The following is a 19363-nucleotide window of genomic DNA, read 5'->3' as shown; positions in this document are numbered from 1 at the left end:
AGGGGAAAAAACAGGAACGAAGTGACACAAAACGTATTTGAAAGTTCTTTATCTGAATGCACGTAGCATTCGTAACAAAATGAATGAGTTAACGGCACATGTAACTACATATGGGTATGATCTTGTGGCCATTACAGAAATATGGCTGCAGGGTGACCATGACTGGGAATTAAACATACCAGGTTATTTAACAATCAGGAAGGACAGGCAGGAAGGGAGGAGAGGTGGGGTGGCTATGTTAATAAAGGAAGGAATCACTATAATACAGAGAAATGATATTGGGTCAAAGGAGCAGGATAGTGAAACAGTTTGGGTAGAGATAAGGAATAATAAGAGGAAAAACACTAGTGGGTGTAGTCTATCGGCCTCCGAACAGTTGCAACTCTGTTGGACGGAGTATTAATCAGGAAATAGTTGAGGCTTGTAATCAGGGAACAGCTATAATTATGGGGGATTTTAACTATCATATTAACTGGACAAATCAAATTGGGCAGAGCAGCCTTGAGGATGAGTTCATTGAGTGTATTAGGGATGGGTTCCTTGAGCAGTATGTAACTGAACCGACCAAGGGGCAAGCAACCTTAGATTTGGTCCTGTGTAATGAGACAGGATTAATTAAAAATGTCCTGGCAAAGGATCCCCTTGGAATGAGTGACCATAACATGGTTGTATTCCATATTCAAGTAGAGGGTGAGAAGGTTGGATCTCAAACAAGCGTGCTGAGCTTGAATAAAGGAGACTATGAAGGTATGAGAGCGGAATTGATTAGAGTGGACAGGGAAAATAGATTAAAGGGTATGACGGTACATGATCAGTGGTGTTCATTTAAGGAGTTATTTTACAACTTCCAAAAAATATATATTCCACTGAGGAAAAAAGGGTGTAAAAGAAAATATAGCCATCCATGGCTAAGTAAAGTAATTAAGGATAGTATCCGACTAAATACAAGGGCATATAAGGTAGCCAAATCTAGTGGGAGGATAGAAGATTGGGAAGTCTTTAAAAGACAGCAAAAAATAACTAAAAGATTGATTAAGAAAGGGAAGATAGATTATGAAAGTAAATTAGCAAAAAATATAAAAACAGATAGCAAAAGTTTCTATAGTTATATAAAAAGAAAAAGGGTGGCTAAAGTAAATGTTGGTCCCTTAGAGGATGAGACCGGGAAATTAATGGTGGGAAACGTGGAGGTGGCAAAAACGCTGAACAAATATTTTGTATCAGTCTTTACGGTAGAGGACACTAAGAATATCCGAACACTGGACAAACAGGGGGCTCTAGAGGGAGGGGAGCTAAATACGATTAAAATCACTAAGGAAGTGGTACTTGGTATAATAATGGGACTCAAGCCGGATAAATCCCCTGGGCCTGATGGCTTACATCCTAGGGCCTTGAGGGAAGTGGCGGTAGGGATTGTGGATGCATTGGTAATTATTTTCCAAAACTCCCTGGACTCAGCAAAGGTCCCGGCAGATTGGAAACCTGATAATGTAACACCCTTATTTAAAAAGGGTAGCAGGCAGAAGGCTGGAAACTATAGACCTGTTAGCCTAACATCTGTGGTTGGTAAAATGTTAGAGTACATTATTAAGGAGACAATAACGGGACGTTTGGATAAACATAATTTAATAGGACAAACTCAGCATGGTTTCATGAAGGGGAAGTCATGTTTGACAAATTTGCTTGAGTTCTTTGGGGAAGTAACATACAGGGTGGATAAAGGAGAACCAGTGGACATAGTGTATTTAGACTTGCAAAAGGCATTTGACAAGGTGCCACACAAAAGATTATTGCTCAAGATAAAAAATCACGGGATTGGGGGTAATATTCTGGCGTGGGTGGAGGATTGGCACTCTAACAGAAAGGAGAGAGTTGGGATAAATGGTTCATTCTCAGACTGACAATCAGTAACTAGTGGTGTTCCGCAGGGGTCAGTGCTGGGTCCCCAACACTTTACAATCTATATTAACGATTTGAAGGAGGGGACCGAGTGTAACATATCAAAGTTTGCAGATGATACAAAGATGGGGGGGAAAGTAGTGAGTGAGGAGGACATAAAAAACCTGCAAAGTGACATAGACAGGTCACAGGTACTGGAAAGTGTGAGGTTATGCACTTTGGCAGGAAAAATCATAGAGCAAGTTATTATCTTAATGGCAAGAAACTGGAAAGTACTGTAGTACAAAGGGATCTGGGGGTCCTGGTTCACGAAACTCAAAAAGTTAGTATGCAGGTGCAGCAAGTGATCAAGAAGGCCAATGGAATGTTGGGTTTTATTGCTAGGGGTCTAAAATATAAAAATAGGGAGGTATTGCTGCAGTTATACAAGGTATTGGTGAGACCGCACCTGGAATACTGCATACAGTTTTGGTGTCCATACTTAAGAAAAGACATACTTGCTCTCGAGTCAGTACAAAGAAGGTTCACTCGGTTAATCCCGGGGATGAGGGGGTGTTCATATGAGGAGAGGTTGAGCAGATTGGGACTATACTCATTGGAGTTCAGAAGAATGAGAGGCGATCTTATTGAAACATATAAGAATGTGAAGGGGCTTGATCGGGTGGATGCGGTGAGGATGTTCCCAATGATGGGTGAAACTAGAACTAGGGGGCATAATCTTAAAATAAGGGGCTGCTCTTTCCAAACTGAGATGAGGAGAAACTTCTTCACTCAGAGGGTGGTATGTTTGTGAAATTTGCTGCCCCAGAAAGCTGTGGAAGCTACATCATTAAATAAATTTAAAACAGAAATAGATAGTTTCCTAGAAGTAAAGGGAATTAAGGATTATGAGGAGCGGGCAGGAAATTGGACATGAGTCTACGTTCGGAATGGTCATGTCCCTGTGGGTAGTGGAGTGGGCCCAGGGGCCGTGTAGCCTGTTTCTGCTCCTACTTCTTGTGTTCTAATTCTGTGTTAGATTTCAGGAGATGGTTTTATTCCTGTTCCTGGCTGGGGTGGAGATCGCCTTTACAGAAGGTAAGTACTGTAGAAAATATAGGGACAGACTGATCTCCTGGAAGAGTTTCGATCGCCTAGATGGTTCGGAGAGGAATTTCCCAGATTTTTTCTCCCAAATTGGCCATTGGTTTTTTTTGTGGTTTTTCGCCTCTCCCGGGAGATCACATGGGTTCGGGTGGGATGGAGAGTGATAGAAAATTTCAGGTTAGGATCAGATCAGCCATGATCTTATTGAATGGTGGAGCAGGCTCGAGGGGCCGATTGGCGTGCTCTTTCTCCTATTTCTTATGTTCTTAAGATGTTTACACTTGTGGGGAAGACCACAAGAGGCCATATATATATAAGATAATCACAATAAATCCTATAGGGATTCAGGAGAAACTTCTTTACCCAGCGAGTAGTTACAAAGAGGAACTCGCTACCACCAGCATAGTTGAGGCGAATAGCATCGATGCATTTAAGAGGAAGCTAAATAAACACAAGTGCGGAACAGGAATAGGATATATTGCTAGAGTTAGGTGAAGTAAGGCGGGATGATGCTTGTGTGAATCTTAGACCCCGCATGGACCAGTTGAGCCACCTGATCTGTATCTATGTTGTTCATTCTATATAATTATGTGTAATTGGTTCACATGGAGACATGATCCGCAATGGAAAACGGCGATTATTTTTATTGCGAGCAAAATATGCTCAAAACAATCAGCAGTTGAGTCAGCATCTATGTGCAGATATGCCAGGAATTATTCAACCAGCTCGATTAAATCAATTCAAAATGTATTGTTTCCAGCATTTTTGTTAATATTTTACATTACTTGCATGTGTAGGTTTGTTTGCTTTTTTTGCATTATTAGGTTACATGGTTTAAAGACACATCCAACTAGATAGATAGATTAGGAGAGAGAGAGAGTTGGACAAATAGATAGATAAATGACAGGTAGATAGATAGATAGATAGATAGATAGATAGATAGATAGATAGATAGATAGATCGATAGATAGATCCAGGTTGCCTTGGCACATTGGATCCAAAAGTGGCTTTGTGGAAGAAGGCAGAGGGTGATGGTGGAATGTTGTTTTTGTGACTGGAACCCTGTGTCCAGTGGGGTACTGCAGGGATCGGTGCTGGGTCCCTTGCTGTTTGTGGTCTACATTAATGATGTGGATGTGAATGTAAAGGGTATGATCAGTAAGTTCGCAGGTGGTAAATAGTGAGGAGGGAAGCCTCAGGCTACAGGACGATATAGATGGGTTGATCAGATGGGCGGAACAGTGGCAAATGGAATTTAACCCTGATAATGTGAGGTGATGCATTTTGGATTGACTAGCAAGGCAAGGGAATGAATGGTAAGACCCTAGGAAAGACAGAGGATCAGAGGGACCTTGGTGTGCATATACATAGATCCCTGAAGGCAGCAGAACCGGTGGGTAAAGTGGTTATAAAGGCACATGGGATACTTGCCTTCATTAGCCGAGCATGTTGAGATACCGCGGCAAACGTGGGAGTCGAGACAGAGCTATTGAAAACACAGCTTCTTTATTCTGACCACATGGCAAACAGGAACTAGAAAAGCCCGCACATCCACTTAAATACTTCCCAGACAGGAAGTGCTCCCGGCAGCCTGTCCCTGCGGGAAACAAGTTGCTGGAGGAAAGGGCCCCTGGCTGGGGGCTTCTGCTTAGACTGTCTGTGCCGCCGTGAGCGGATTATGTCCAGTGGTGGCGTGTCGCCACAGAGCTCCCCCCAGAATCCACTTAGGAGGAGTGGACGAGTCGTGACGGTGGTCTAATGGTTCTGCCGCAGCGGCTCTGAGTGGTCGCTGGTCTGGTTGGTTGGGTCGGGCGGTTCGCCGCCGGCTGTGCTGGCTTGCCGGGGGGACGGCCTCTGGCTGGAGGCTGGGCCACGGGGACCTGTTCCCCTGGTTCTGTGTGTGCTGGTTTGAGCCGGTCGATGGAGACTGTCTCGACCCTGTCGCCGAGTCGCAGCTTGAATACCTTGTCCCCGGTTTGTAGTACCTCGTACGGACCGTCGTACGGGGGTCGCAGGGGCCCGCGGTGCGCGTCGTGTCGCACGAAGACGAAGCGCGCCTGCTGTAAATTTGGTGGGACGTGAGGTGCGAGTTCGCCGTGTCGGTTGACCGGAAGTGGGGCGAACTGCTGAGCGGAAGAGAAAGAGTCGAGCCGCTGCTGTTCGGCAGACCAATGCTTGGTCGGCTCCGGAAGGAATTCGCCTGGGATGCGCAGCGGTTGTCTGTAGACTAACTCCGCTGCCGAGGACTGGAGGTCTTCCTTGACCGCGGTGCATAGGCCGAGTAGCACCCACGGTAGGCGGTCAGTCCAGGTACTGTCCTGCAGGCCGGCGCGGAGTGAGGCCTTGAGTGACCTGTGGAAGCGTTCACAAAGTCCGTTGGCCTGCGGGTGGTATGCCGTGGTGTGGTGGAGTGTCACCCCAAGGTTGCGTGCTGTGGCCGTCCAGAGTTCGGAGGTGAACTGGGCGCCTCTGTCGGAGGTTATGTCGGCCGGTACGCCGAACCTCGCAACCCAGGTGTTAAGGAACGCCCTGGCGATGGCGGCTGTGGTGGTGGAGGTCTGCGGCACTGCCTCAGGCCAGCGTGTGTAGCGGTCGACCATCGTGAGGAGATAAGTTTGGCCTTGCGATGGCGGCAGGGGACTGACGATGTCGACGTGTACGTGGTTGAAGCGGCGGCTGGGTACCTCGAAGTCTCCCAGGGGTGCTTTGGTTTGCAGCTGTACCTTAGCCCGTTGGCAGGCGAGGCAGGAGGTGGCCCAAGTCCGAACATCTCTGCTAAGGCCGCGCCAGACGAAGCACTTGGAGAGGAGTTTGACGGATGCGCGGGAACCCGGGTGAGAGAGCCCGTGGAGCGCGTCAAAGACGCGGCGGCGCCAGGTCTCAGGGACGACCGGCCTGGGTTGGCCGAGTAAGACATCGCACGTGACTGCCGTGGCTTCGGGCCCGTGCGCGACCTTGGCTAGGCGTAGCCCTGGCAGGCTGGTAGCCGCCGAGAGGAGGTCTGGGTCCGTGAGCTGGGCCGCTGCTAGTTGTGCGTAGTCGACCGCGAGGTGATTCGCACAGACGGCGGGACGGGAAAGGCAGTCAGCGACCACGTTGTCTCTACCGGAGACGTGCTGAATGTCCGTAGTAAACTCGGAGACGGCCGCGAGCTGGCGTTGCTGCCTAGCGGACCAGGGTTCGGTGTGCTTGGCCATCGCGTATGTGAGTGGCTTGTGGTCCACATACGCGGTGAAGGGGCGGCCTTCCAGGAGGAACCTGAAATGGCAGACCGACAGGTGGAGTGCGAGAAGCTCGCGGTCGAAAGTGGAGTATTTGACCTCCGGGGGGCGCAGTGGGCGGCTGTAGAAGGCAAGTGGCTGCCATGCGCCATTGACCCACTGCTCGAACACGGCCCCGACTGCGTGGTCAGAGGCATCGGTGGTGAGCGCGACCCGGGCATCGGCCCTCGGGTGCGCGAGCAGAGTGGCGTCGGCGAGCGCATTTTTGGTGGCGTCGAAGGCGGCTGCCGTGTCAGTGGTCCAGGCTACGTCCATCTTGCCGGATTTCCCTCGGAGGGAGTCGTATAGGGGCTTCATAAGGGCTGCGACTCTGGGGATGAACCTGTTGTAGAAGTTCACCATCCCGAGGAACTCCTGGAGGCCCTTGATGGTTGTGGGGCGGGGGAATTGCTGGACGGCCTGCACCTTGTTGGGCAGGGGGACGGCCCCGGCAGGGGTGATGTGGTGACTGAGAAAATCGATCTCGGTTAGGCCGAATTGGCACTTCGCCGGGCTGAGGATGAGCCAGTGCTGGGCTAGGCGCCCGAACAGGATGCGAAGGTGTTCGAGGTGTTCCTGTTTGGAGGAGCTGGCCACGAGAATGTCGTCTAGATAGACGAATAGGAAGTTCAGGTCCCGGAGGACTGAGTCCATAAGGCGCTGGAAAGCCTGTGCTGCATTCTTGGGGCCGAAGGGCATCCTCAGGAACTCGAACAGGCCAAATGGGGTGATGACGGCCGTTTTGGGGATGTCCGCGGGGTGTACGGGGACTTGGTGGTAACCGCGCACCAGGTCGACTTTGGAAAAGACGGTGCGTCCGGCCAGTCGGGCCGAGAAGTCCTGGATGTGTGGCACCGGGTACCGATCGGGGGTGGTGGCGTCGTTGAGGCGGCAGTAGACCCCGCAAGGGCGCCAGCCTCCGCCGGGCTTGGGGGCGATGTGGAGGGGCGAGGCCCAAGGGCTGCTGGAGCGGCGGATGATGCCGAGTTGTTCCATGTTGGTAAACTCGGCCCGCGCGATTTCCAGCTTGGCCGGGTTGAGTCTGCGGGCGTGGGCAGAAACTGGGGGGCCGGTGGTGGGGATATAGTGTTCCACACCGTGCTTGGCGGCTTTGGCCAAAAAGGTCGGGTTAGTGAGGGCGGGAAACTCAGCTAGGAGTGCCGAGTAGTCGTCCGTGGCTCTGGCGAGGCAGTAGGTCGTCGGGCCGGCCGAACGGGCCGGGATAAAGGCGCCGGGGATGGGGGCCATAGTGTTGATGTCGACGAGGCGGTGCCTCGGAATGTCGACAAGGAGGCCGTGGGCGCGTAGGAAGTTGGCGCCGATGAGTGGGCAGAGGACCTTGGCTGTCAGGAACTCCCAGTGGTAGCGGCGGCCCGCGAGGTCGAGCGTGACCATGTGGGTGCCATATGTGCGGATTTCAGAGCCGTTGGCTGCAGCCAGTGTGATACCCCGTGTGCCGTGTTGGATCTCGAGGGCGGAGGAGGGGTTGATGCTGTGCTGGGCCCCTGTGTCGCACAGAAATCGGCGGTTGGTTCTGTCGTCAGTGACGTACAGTAGGGGCTCCTTCTGCCCCGCGGCCATCGCGGGGGCCGGTGCGGGGGGGGTTTGAAGGAACACGGTGGCGTGCAGCGTTGAGCCCTAGCGCCAAAACGGGTGTGGTAGTAGCAGTGACCCGGAGTGGTAGGGCGGTCGGGCCTAGCGGCCCGGGAAGACCGCGTGGTCGTTGCCGTGAGGTCGGGTGTGACGTCGCGAGCGGCCTGTGCAGAGAGCAGCCGGTCGGCCTTTTCGGCTATCTCATTCAGGTCCGTGGAGTCAGACTCCACAAGGAGCGGGCGGATGCTGGCGGGGAGCTGCCGAATGAAAAGCGTGTGAAAAAGGGCGCCGGGATTTTTGTCGTCTGAGAGGGACAGCATGTGGGAAAGCAGGTCTGATGGTGAAGCGTCACCAAGGCCGGGGAGGTCCAGGAGTTGGCAGTGGCGCTGGTAAGAGGACGTTTGAAATTTTTTAAGTAGCGCAGCCTTCAGATGCTCGTACTTGCCCTCCGTTGGTGGATTCTGCAGCGCTGCCCAAACCTTGGGGACTGTAGCGTAGGTGAGCGAGGCGACGAGGTAGTCGTACTTCGTGGCGTCGACTGTAATGCCTTTCACCCGGAATCTGGACTCAGCTTGAACGAACCAGGCTTCGGCGAGGTTCTCCCAAAAGTCAGGTAATTTAACCGTGACTACGTTTGTATCCGCCATGCTAGCTTAGGATTCGTCCTGAGCGTCGGGGTCACCAGTGTTGAGATACCGCGGCAAACGTGGGAGTCGAGACAGAGCTATTGAAAACACAGCTTCTTTATTCTGACCACATGGCAAACAGGAACTAGAAAAGCCCGCGCATCCACTTAAATACTTCCCAGACAGGAAGTGCTCCCGGCAGCCTGTCCCTGCGGGAAACAAGTTGCTGGAGGAAAGGGCCCCCGGCTGGGGGCTTCTGCTTAGACTGTCTGTGCCGTCGTGAGCGAATTATGTCCAGTGGTGGCGTGTCGCCACAAGCATAGAATATAAGAGCAGGGAGCTTAAGATGGAGCTGTATAAAACACTGGTAAGGCCACAGCTGGAGTATTGCATGCAGTTCTGGTCGCCACACTATAGGAAGGATGTGATTGCTTTGGAGAGGGTGCAGAGGAGATTTACCAGGATGTTACCTGGGCTGGAGCGCTTCAGCTATGAAGAACGACTGGACAGGCTGGGGTTGTTTTCCTTGGAGCAGAGAAGGCTGAGGGGAGACCTGATTGAGGTGAACAAAATAATGAGAGGCATAGATAGGGTAGATAGTAAGGAACATTTCCCCTTAGTGGAGGGGTCAATAAGAAGGGGGCATAGATTCAAGGTAAGGTGCAGGAGGTTTAGAAGGGATTTGAGGAAAAACTTTTTCAGCCAGAGGGTGGTTGGAATCTGGAACTCACTGCCTGAAAGGGTGGTAGAGGCAGGAACCCTCACAATATTTAATAAGCATTTGGATGAGCACTTGAAATGCCATAGCATACAAGGCTACGGACCAAATGCTGGAAAATGGGATTACATTAGACAGGGCTTGATGGCCGGCGCAGATGCGATGGGCCGAAGGGCCTCTTTCTGTGCTCTATGACTCTATAGACAGACAGACAGACAGGGATAGATAGATAGATAGAAAGCTAGAAAGATAGATGGATAGGCATACATATACATATATACTTGACAAAGCGATAGTGCAATGAACTCATCAAATGGAGTCCTGAAAATGTATTTGGTTTTTTAAACAGCACTTGCTAGTCATATCCAACTACTAGATAGAGCGAAATAAAAACAATAGTCCCAAAGAATGGATATTATACACCGCATTGTATAATGGGAATTAAATCTCTAAAATATTGGCAGCCAACGAGGAAGTTATTCACTTCGAGAGGGTCTACCGCATTTGAAACAAGCTAACATTGAACCACTATTCAAAAGAAGGAAAAATCAAAACTAGGTACCTACAAATGGATTACTTTTATATCTAAAATCATGGGCGAGTGTGGGATATTTTGTTTATGTTGTTAGATAGAGAGAGTCGTTAGGGCATGGAATGCCTTACGAGAAACAGAGATGTAATCACAATGCATAATGTCAATAGGATGAAAATTGGGCTGGTTCTCTAATGGGCTGGCCATCTGCTCCTCCAGATTAGCATGCGGGGTGATGAAAGTTTAATTAGGAATTAATTCGAAATGGATGAGGCAGTAATTGAACTACAGAAGAACATTGGAAAAATCTTCAGCTGGGTAGAATAATGGCAGCTGAAATTTAACATGTTTATATAGAATTACATAGAGTTTACAGCACGCAAACAGGCCATTCGGCCCAATTGCTCCATGCTGAAGGTATTGCTCCACACGAGTTTCCTCCCACCCTAGTTCATCTCAACATATTAGCTTATATTTCTGATCCTTTCCCCTCGTCTAGCTGCCCGTTAAATCCATCAACACTCTTCGGCTCAATTACCCAGTGTGGTAGCAAGGTCCGCATACTATTAGGTCGCCACTCAGCCGTCCCTTTTCTGGAGAAAAGAGCCACAAGCTGCAGCGAGTTTGACAAATTGACAATATTCAATGAGCGGAGGGTAACTGGCATGAGGAGAGGCTGAAGGATCTGGGAGTCATAATAATCTCAACACTTGGCCAGGTAGATGTACAGCACCTAGAATGGAATCGTATCCCTTGGAACCACATATCAGGAAACTGCTTTCCCAGTAAGTAATTGTCCAACGATAATGGAGTCAGGGGTACGGGAGCACAGTGGTTTATGTTACTGGACAATAATCCAAAAGCCTGGATTAATGATGTGGAGACGTGAGTTCAAATCACAAAATGGCATCTAGGGAATTCAAATTCAGTTCATTAAATAAAAAGCCAGTTTCTGCAATGGTGACTATGAAACTACTAGATTGTCATAAAAATTGTCCTTTATGGAAGGACATCGGCCGTTCTGGTCTGGTCTGTATGTGACTCCAGACCCACAGCAATGTGGTTGACTCTTAGTTGCCCTTTCAAATAGCTTAGCAAGCCACTCAGTTGTACCAAATCGCTACAGTATCATAAAGAAGTATCATGGACTGCAGCGGTTCAAGGAAGTGGCTCACCACCACCTTTGCAAGGGAATTCAGGGATGGGCAATAAATGCTGGCCTTACCAGTGAAGCCCACATCCCGTGACTGAATTAGAAATAATTGCCAATGTATAAAATCCATTCTTCCATGATGATATGTTGCTTATCAGTCATCAATGAAGCAAGTAAAATGGTAAGTTATTTGGCGAAATCTTTAGCTAATAATTCTGAGTCTATCATGCTGAAGTTGAAAGGCCTTCTGGTTAAACAACTTTTTGAGTACTGGATTCATTTCTGATTATTGACGCCCAGGGGTAACATTCTGGACCCGGAGTAATATAACAAAGGGCAACCGGGCTAATTCCAAATATCAGAGTTCGATAAACACCGCATTCTACAGCTTTCAAAAGAGGCGAATGAAAAGGAATTTTGTGATGAATAAAATATAAGTGGAATAGAACATATAAATCATGGTCACTATTGTAAGACAATATGCGACCGAACGACAAGGGGGCACATGTGCACACTTAGTAGGCAAGTTCCTGACTGATAGCAGGAAACACTTTGCACAAAGGGCAACTAAATCTTGGAATGGTCTCTGGTAGCAATGTAGCGAATAATGAATTTTTGGGAGCCCATTAGATGTGCAAAATTTGGACGATTGATACATGTGGAAGGCTTCGTTGGAAGCGCAGACTAGCCTCCTCGGATGAATCTTCATGCTATTGCAGTGGTGTAGCTTCTAAGGAAAACAGTCACGTGGCTTGAGTGTTTGTCGTTCATTTGATTACATTTTAGAAATAAATTTAAACCGGAAATGATGATACTCTTTGAGATTGCTGAGAAAAACTAACCAGTATCTTAATTCAAAATTTTACAGATATGTGTACTTCAAATATTTTCAGTTTACTGTAAGTTTGACAGCATACCTGGGAATTATAATTAATCTTGACGAATAAAAGTTGACTGAAGCATTAATGGAAAGTGCTATTATTATGAAATTCTATTCATTGTGAAAGAAAAGACCTTTGGTAAACATGCAATACTGCAGCAGATTGTATTAACCCGAACATGCATTTTCTGTTAAATAATTAATTATCAGATTACATGAGTTTTGTTCAGCAATGAACAATTTCAGTGGACCCCAAATCAGGGAAGTAAATTGTAAAGAAACATTGACTCTGAATTATATTTTATGTTAGAGTTTTAATCGGGAAATATTCCATTCTGCTATTCCAGTCTACCTGATATTCTTGATTATTAATTAGGTTTTCATTCAGTAACGCCATACCAACACCATCAATAAATTCTTCAATAGCGTCTTCCAATCTCTGACGGTAGAATTCTGTGATTTTACGGAGTTCAATGTCTCTGAAACTTGCCAGAAGTTCCTGAATTTGAGCCTCAGCATCTACTATCGAGAGATAAAGGAGAAAGAATGTGATTATTTAAAAAATAATATTGTGCCAATTATTTCTCAATTTAAGAGATTTGTTTTTCATTTCTGGGTTATTCTGAGGTGGTGACATTTCTCCGTTTCAGAACTCAGCCCAGCTCCTCAATGGTGGAAATAAAAAGGAATATAGGTTAACTACTGTAGAATCAGAGAATCAAAATCATTTTTGCCCATGCCCTCCCCAAACATTGGGTCAACATTTGGCTGTGTAGGGAATAATTAAGAGAACCACTCAGAATCTATATGATCATGGAATATATATATAATACTAGCTGTATTGTATGGGTCACCAACAAGTGGGAAGGATATAGAGGAGCAAATTTGCAGTGAAATTACAGAGAGGTGCACGAACTATAATTTGGGGAGGCAGAAGGCATGGCAGAGGTATTAAATGAGTACTTAGCTTCTGTCTTTACCAAGGAAGAAGATATTGCCGAAGTCAAAGTGAAAGACAAGGCAGTTCAGAAACTGGATGGGATAAAATTCATAAAGCGGAGGTACTAGAAAAGCTGGCTGAACTTAAATTAGATAAGAACTTACGAACATAAGAACATAAAAAATAAGAGCAGCAGTAGGCCATACGGTCCCTGGAGCCTGCTGAGCCATTCAGTAAGAGCATGGCTGATCATGGACCTCAACTCCACTTTCCCACCCGATCTCCATATCCCTTCATTCCCCATGAGCCCAAAATTCTATCTAGCTCAGCCTTGATCATATTTAAGACTCAACATTCACAGCCTTCTGGGGCAGAGAATCCCAAAGACTCACAGCCCTCTGAGTGAAGAAATTCCTCCTCATCTCAGTCTTAAGTGGCCTAGCCCTTATCCTGAGATTATGCCCCTAGTTCAAGACACTCCAGCCAGGGGAAACAACCTCTCAGCATCTACCCTTCCAATTCCCTTCAGAATCTTGCATGTTTCAATGACATCACCTCTCATTCGTCTAAACTCCATAGAGTATAGGTCCACTCTGCACACTCTCTCATCATCGGGCTCTCATCCCAGGAATCAATCTAGTGAACCTTTGTTGCACCACCTCCAAGACAAGTATATCCTTCCATAGATAAAGAGACCGAAACTGTGCACAGTTCTCCAGGTGTGGCCTCATCAAGGCCCTGTACAATTGTAGCAAGACTTCATTACTCTTATACTCCAACCCCCTTGCAGTAAAGGCCAACATGCCATTTGCCTTCCTTATTGCTTGCTGTACATGCATGCTAGCTTTCTGTGTTTCTTGCACGAGGATACCCAAATCTCTCTGAACACCAATATTTGAAAGTTTCTCACCATTTATAAAATATTCAGTTTTTCTATTCTTCCTACCAAACTGAATAACCTCACATTTCCCTACATTATACTCCATCTGCCAACTTACTGCCCACTCACTATCTATATCCCTTTGCAGTCTTTTTGCGTTCTCCTCACAGCTTAATGTCCCACATAGCGTTGTATCATCAGATTTTTGGCTACATTACACTCGGTCCATTCATCTAGCTCATTAATATAGATTGTAAATAGCCGAGGCCCCAACACTGATCCTTGCAGCACCGCACTAGTTACAGCCTGCCAACTTGAAAAAAGATCTGCTTATCCTTACTCTCTGTTTTCCGTCAGTTAACCAATCATCTATCCATGCCTCTATATTACTCCCAACACCATGATCACTAATCTTGTATAATAACCTTATCGAATGTATTTTGGAAATCCAAATATACTACATTCACTGGTTCCCCTTTATCTACCCTGCTAGTTACATCCTCAAAAGACTCTAATAAATTTGTCAAACACGATTTCCCTTTCATAAAACCATGTTGACTCTGCCTAATCATGTTATGATTTTCTAAGTGACTTGATACCACTTCCTTAACAATGGATTCCAGCGTTTTCCCGACGACTGACGTCAGGCTAACTGGTCTCTAGTTCCCTGTTTTTTGCTCTCCCTCCTTTCTTGAATAGCGGTGTTACATTTCCGACCTTCCAATCCGCTGGAACCATTCCAGAATCTAGGGATTTTTGGAAGATCAAAACCAATGCATCCACTATCACTTCAGCAACCTCTTTAGAACCTTAGGATGTAGGCCATCCGGTCCAGGGGAATTGTTGGTTTTTAGTCCCATTATTTTCTCGAGTACTTTTTTTCTACTTATGTTAATGACGTTAAGGATTTATATCGAGAGCTAAGGAAGAAAGGCAATTATTTCTTAATTAAGTATAATTTAAGATATTTGTTTTTCATTTCTGGATTATTCTAAGATGTTGACATTTCACAGTTTCAGAACTCAGCCCAGCTCCTCAATGATGGAAATAAAAAGGAATATATGTAAACTACTGTAGAATCAGAGAATGAAAATCACTTTTGCCCATGCCCTCCCCAAACCTTGGGTCAACATCTGGCTGTGTAGGGAATAATCAACAGAAACACTCAGAACCTATATGATCATGGAATATATATAGAATACTAGATGTATTCTATAGGCTGACAACTAGTGGTGGTGTATGTAGATGAGGAAATTTGCAGGGAAATTAAAGAGATTTGCAAGAACTATAGAGTGGAACTTAAGAACATAAGGTGTCAGCCCCCGATGGGATTCATCCTAAGATGCTGAGGGAAGGAAAGGTGGAATATGTGGAGGTACGGCCCATAATCTTCGAATCCTCCTTGGATATGGGGGTGGTGCCAGAGGACTGGAAAATATCAATGTTACACCCTTGTCAAAAACATTTGTACGGATAAACCCAGCAACTACAGGCCAGTCATTTAACCTCGGTAGTAAGGAAGCTTTTAGAAAAGATAATCCGAGGCAAAATTAACAGTCACTTTGACAAGTGTGAATTAATTAAGGAAAGCCCGCACGGATTTGTTAAAGGCAAATCGTGTTCAGCTAACTTGATTGAGTTTTGATGTGGTAACAGAGAGGGCTGATGAAGGCAATGAGGTTGATATGGTGTACATGGACATTCAAAAGGCGTTTGATAAACTGCCACATAATAGGCTTGACATCAAAGTGGAAGACCATGAAATAAAAGGGACAGTGGCAGCATGGATACGAAATTGGCTAAGTGACAGGAAACAGAGTGCAGTGGTGAGCGGTTGCTTATCAGACTAGAGGATGGTACACAGTGGCGTTCCCATTGGGTCTGTACTAGGACCACTGGATTTCTTAATATATATTAATGACTTGGACTTCGGTGTACAGGGCAAAATTTCAAAATTTTCTGATGAATAAAAGTGAACAGTGATGAGGGTAGTGAATTATTTCAAGAGGACGTGGACAGGCTGGTGGAATGGGTGGACGCATGGCAGATGAAATTTAATGCAGAAAAGTGTGAAGTCATTCATTTTGCTAGGAAGAACGAGGAGAGGCAATATAAACTAAATGGTACAATTCTAAACAGGGTGCATGAACAGAGGGACCTGTGGGTGTATGTGCACAAATCGTTCAAGGTGGCAGGGCAGGTTGAGAAAGCAGAGAATAAATGCATACGGGATCCTGGGCTTCATAAAAAAGGCATAGAGTACAAAAGCAAGGAGATTATGATGAAAATTTATAAACCACTAGTTTAGCCTCAACTGGAGTACTGTGTCCTTTTCTAGGCAATGCACTTTAGGAAGGATGTGAAGGCCTGAGAGAGGGTGCATAAAATATTTGCAAGAATGGTTCCAGAGATGAGGGACTTTAGTTCCGTGGATAGACTGGAGAAGCTGGGGCTGTTCTCCTTCAAGCAGAGATGGTTGGGAGGAGATTTGATAGAGATGTTCAAAATCATGAAGTATCTCCACAGAGCAGATAGAGAGAAACTGTCCCCATTGGCAGAAGGGTGGAGAGCCAGAGGACACAGAATTGAGGTGATTGGCAGTAGAATCAAAGGCGAAATGAGAAAAATCTTTTTACACTGTGAGTGGTTAGGATCTTGAACGTACTGCCTGGTGGAGTGCAGATTCAATCGTGGCTTTCCAAAGGGAATTGGATAAGTACCTGAAGGGGAAAAAATGCAGGGCTATGGAGAAAGGGTGGAGGGGTGGGATTAGATGAAGTGCACTTGCAGAGAGCCAGCACGGGCTCAACGGGCCGCATGGCCTACTTCTGGGCGGTAACCATTCTATAGAAACATAGAAGATACGAGCAGGAGTAGGCCATTCGGCCCCTCGAGCTTGCTCCATCATTTAATGAGATCATGGCTGATCATCAAAACTCAGTGCCCTGTCCCTGCTTTCTCCCCATGTCCCTTGATCCCTTTAGCCTTAAGAAATATATTTAACTCCTTCTTGAATATATTTAATGAATTGGCCACAACTGCCTTTTCTGGTAGAGAATTCCACAGGTTCACCACTCTCTGGGTGAAGAAATTTCTCCTCATCTCTGTCCTAAATGGCTTACCCCCTACCCTTAGACTGTGAACCCTGGTTCTGGACTCCCCACTATCGTGAACATCCTTCCTGCATCTAGTCTGTCCAGTCCTGTTAGAATGTTATAAGTTTCAAGGAGATCAACACTCATTCTTCTAAAATCCAGCGAATATAAGCCCAATCGAACCAATCTCTCCTCATAGGTTATTCCTGCAATCCCAGATATCAGTCTGGTGAAACTTCGTTGCACTCCCTCCATGCCAAGAATATCCTTCCTCATATAAGGATTCTATGATTCGATGATTCTATGTACATGCATAAATCGGTAACATACTCAACTTCGTCGTGATTTTGAAAGCATTCCAGGAAATAGAAGTTCAATTGTTTCTCCAGAACACATTCTCAGATATATAATCCAAATGTCACGCTTTACATAATCAGCTCTTTATTCCGTAAGTGATATATGTGCAGAAGTTAAGGAACAGTTTTGGCAAGGCACGCACAGGAGGTTTGAGAGATAGATGTGGCTGACACTTTTTTTCAATAAAGTTGATTTTATTTAAATATTCGTTCACGTGGTGTGGGCGTCGCTGGCTAGGCCGGCATTTATTGCCCATCCCTAATTGTCCTTGACTGGCTTGCTAGGCCATTACAGAGGACAGTTAAGAGCCAACCACATTGCTGTGTGGCTGGAGGCCAGACCGGGTAAGGATGGCAGATTTCGTTCCCTCAAGGACATTAGTGAACCAGATGGTATTTTTAAAAAGTCCGGTAGTTACATGGTCACCATTACGGATATTAGCATTTTATTCCAGATTTACCAGGTCTAACAGAGGATTTCTATGAGTTAGCAGCACAGACAAACTGGCGAAACTTTGAGCTCAGCAAGACCTATAATTACACAAGAACGTAAGAATTAGGAGCAGGAGTAGCCCTTCGAGCCTGCTCTGCCATTCAATAAGATCATGGCTGATCTTCGACCTCTACTCCACTTTACCACCCGATCCCCATAGAGTCCTAAAGCTTATCGATCTGAGCCTTGAATATAATCAACGACTCCGCATTCACAGGCATTTCAGGAAGAGAATCCCGAAGATTCACAACCCTCTGAGTGAAGAAATTCCTCCTCATGTCGGTCTTAAATGGCTGACCCCTAATCCTGATATGATGCCCCCTGGTTCAAGACTCTCCAGCCAGTGAAAACAACCTCTCAGCATCTACCCTATCAATCCCTTTCAGAATCTTGCATGCTTCAATTATATCACCTCTCATTTTTCTAAACTCTAGAGAGTATATAACTAATCTACACAATCACCATCATAGGACAGCCTTCTCATCCCAGGGATCAATCTATTGAACCATTGTTGCACCGCCTCTAAACCATGTATGTCCATTCTTCGATAAGAGAACCCAAGGCGTCATAGATTTAATGACCATAATTTGCGGCCACTATGCCTTCGTGCAAGATGTGAACGTGCCTGTAAGTTCTGAACAATTTCCAGGTTTTCGCACATGAAGCGCATTCGTGAACACCCGGAACATGTGATCTTTCAAGAAATTCTGGACAGATCCAATGCATCCCTGTGAAAAGGGCATTCACAGGTGGAGATTTGGGCTATTTGCCCAAATCCTGCCCAGCGAATGCCTGTGAAATTCTTACGGCTGGTAAAAGCTTAAGTTCAAATGAACATTAAAAAAACTTCCAATCATTTAAAAATTGTAAAACCTGTGCCATAAGGTAATGTTATTTTTCGCCCAGTTAAAACGTTAATTTTTTTCAATTACATATTTGTTTTAATTAAATGGCATTATAATATATTTTAAATATGTAATTTTATATTTATCTGACATGTAGATGTATTTTTTGGGGTATTTACATTCATGGTTATAGGTATTGCGTAATGTACATAAGGAAGCCCCATAAGCAAGAATGGGGATCCCTTTCTTTCATTCGTTTGGCCAGCCCACGTGATCCCGGGGTGCTTATGATATGTGGGCATCTACCTGCGGGTACTTGGAGAGGCCCAGGACCGCGAGTCTCCGTACCTTCCAGACCACCAGGTATGCAGGCATTTTATTTAAAATTGAATGAATTTCCCCACGGGAATCCTCCGACCGCAAATGCTGGGCATTTATCTCAGAAGAACAGTTGCTGCCGGACAAAGATTGAGTGTAAGATTTGGTAGAGATACAAGAGTGAATTATGAAGTATGGAAATTATTATGGAAATAACCAAAAAAATACATCTACATGTCAGATAAATAAAAAATAACATATTTAAAATATATTATAATGCCATATAATTAAAACAAAAATGTAATTGAAAAAACATTAACGTGTTAACTGGGCGAAAAATAACATTACCTTATGGCACAGGTTGTTTAATGTTTAAATGATTGAAATTTTTTTTAATGTTCATTTAAACTTAAGCTTTTACCAGGCGTAAGAATTTCACAGACATTCGCTGCGCAGGATTTGGGCAAATAGCCCAACTCTCCACCTGCAAATGCCCTTTTCACAGGAATGCGTTGGATCTGTCCAGAATTTCTTGACAGATCTCATGTTCCGGGTTTTCACGAAAGTGCTTCATGTGCCATTTAGAGGATAATTTACATCATTGGCTATAATAAAAATGTTAACAATCTCAGATAAGTAGGAAGCCACAACAGAATGAGAAGAGACTTAAAACACAGTTTGAAGATCAC

The 19363-nt window shown here is 45.7% G+C and overlaps 1 protein-coding gene across 7 annotated transcripts in view; it reads right to left on the bottom strand.

Annotated features, from left to right (window-relative positions):
* Positions 1-19363, bottom strand: part of LOC147092440 (NACHT, LRR and PYD domains-containing protein 3-like) — a 65375-nt gene that overhangs the window by 29365 nt on the left and 16647 nt on the right. For 5 of the 7 annotated variants that reach the window (XM_085975920.1, XM_085975921.1, XM_085975922.1 and 2 more), the window contains one exon: positions 12100-12269. In XM_085975920.1, coding sequence (XP_085832046.1) covers positions 12100-12269 — 170 coding nt within the window. The remainder of the gene's footprint in view (positions 1-12099; positions 12270-19363) is intronic. The other 2 variants (XM_085975924.1, XM_085975926.1) reach the window with 1 other exon arrangement.

This window comes from Somniosus microcephalus, unplaced genomic scaffold, assembly GCF_052327205.1.
Source record: "Somniosus microcephalus isolate GS21.2 unplaced genomic scaffold, FLI_Smic_1.0 unresolved_chr2, whole genome shotgun sequence".
In the NCBI taxonomy this organism is placed as follows: domain Eukaryota; kingdom Metazoa; phylum Chordata; class Chondrichthyes; order Squaliformes; family Somniosidae; genus Somniosus; species Somniosus microcephalus.
Note: the sequence above shows the minus strand (reverse complement) of the source record. Positions and strands in the feature narration are given on the sequence as shown.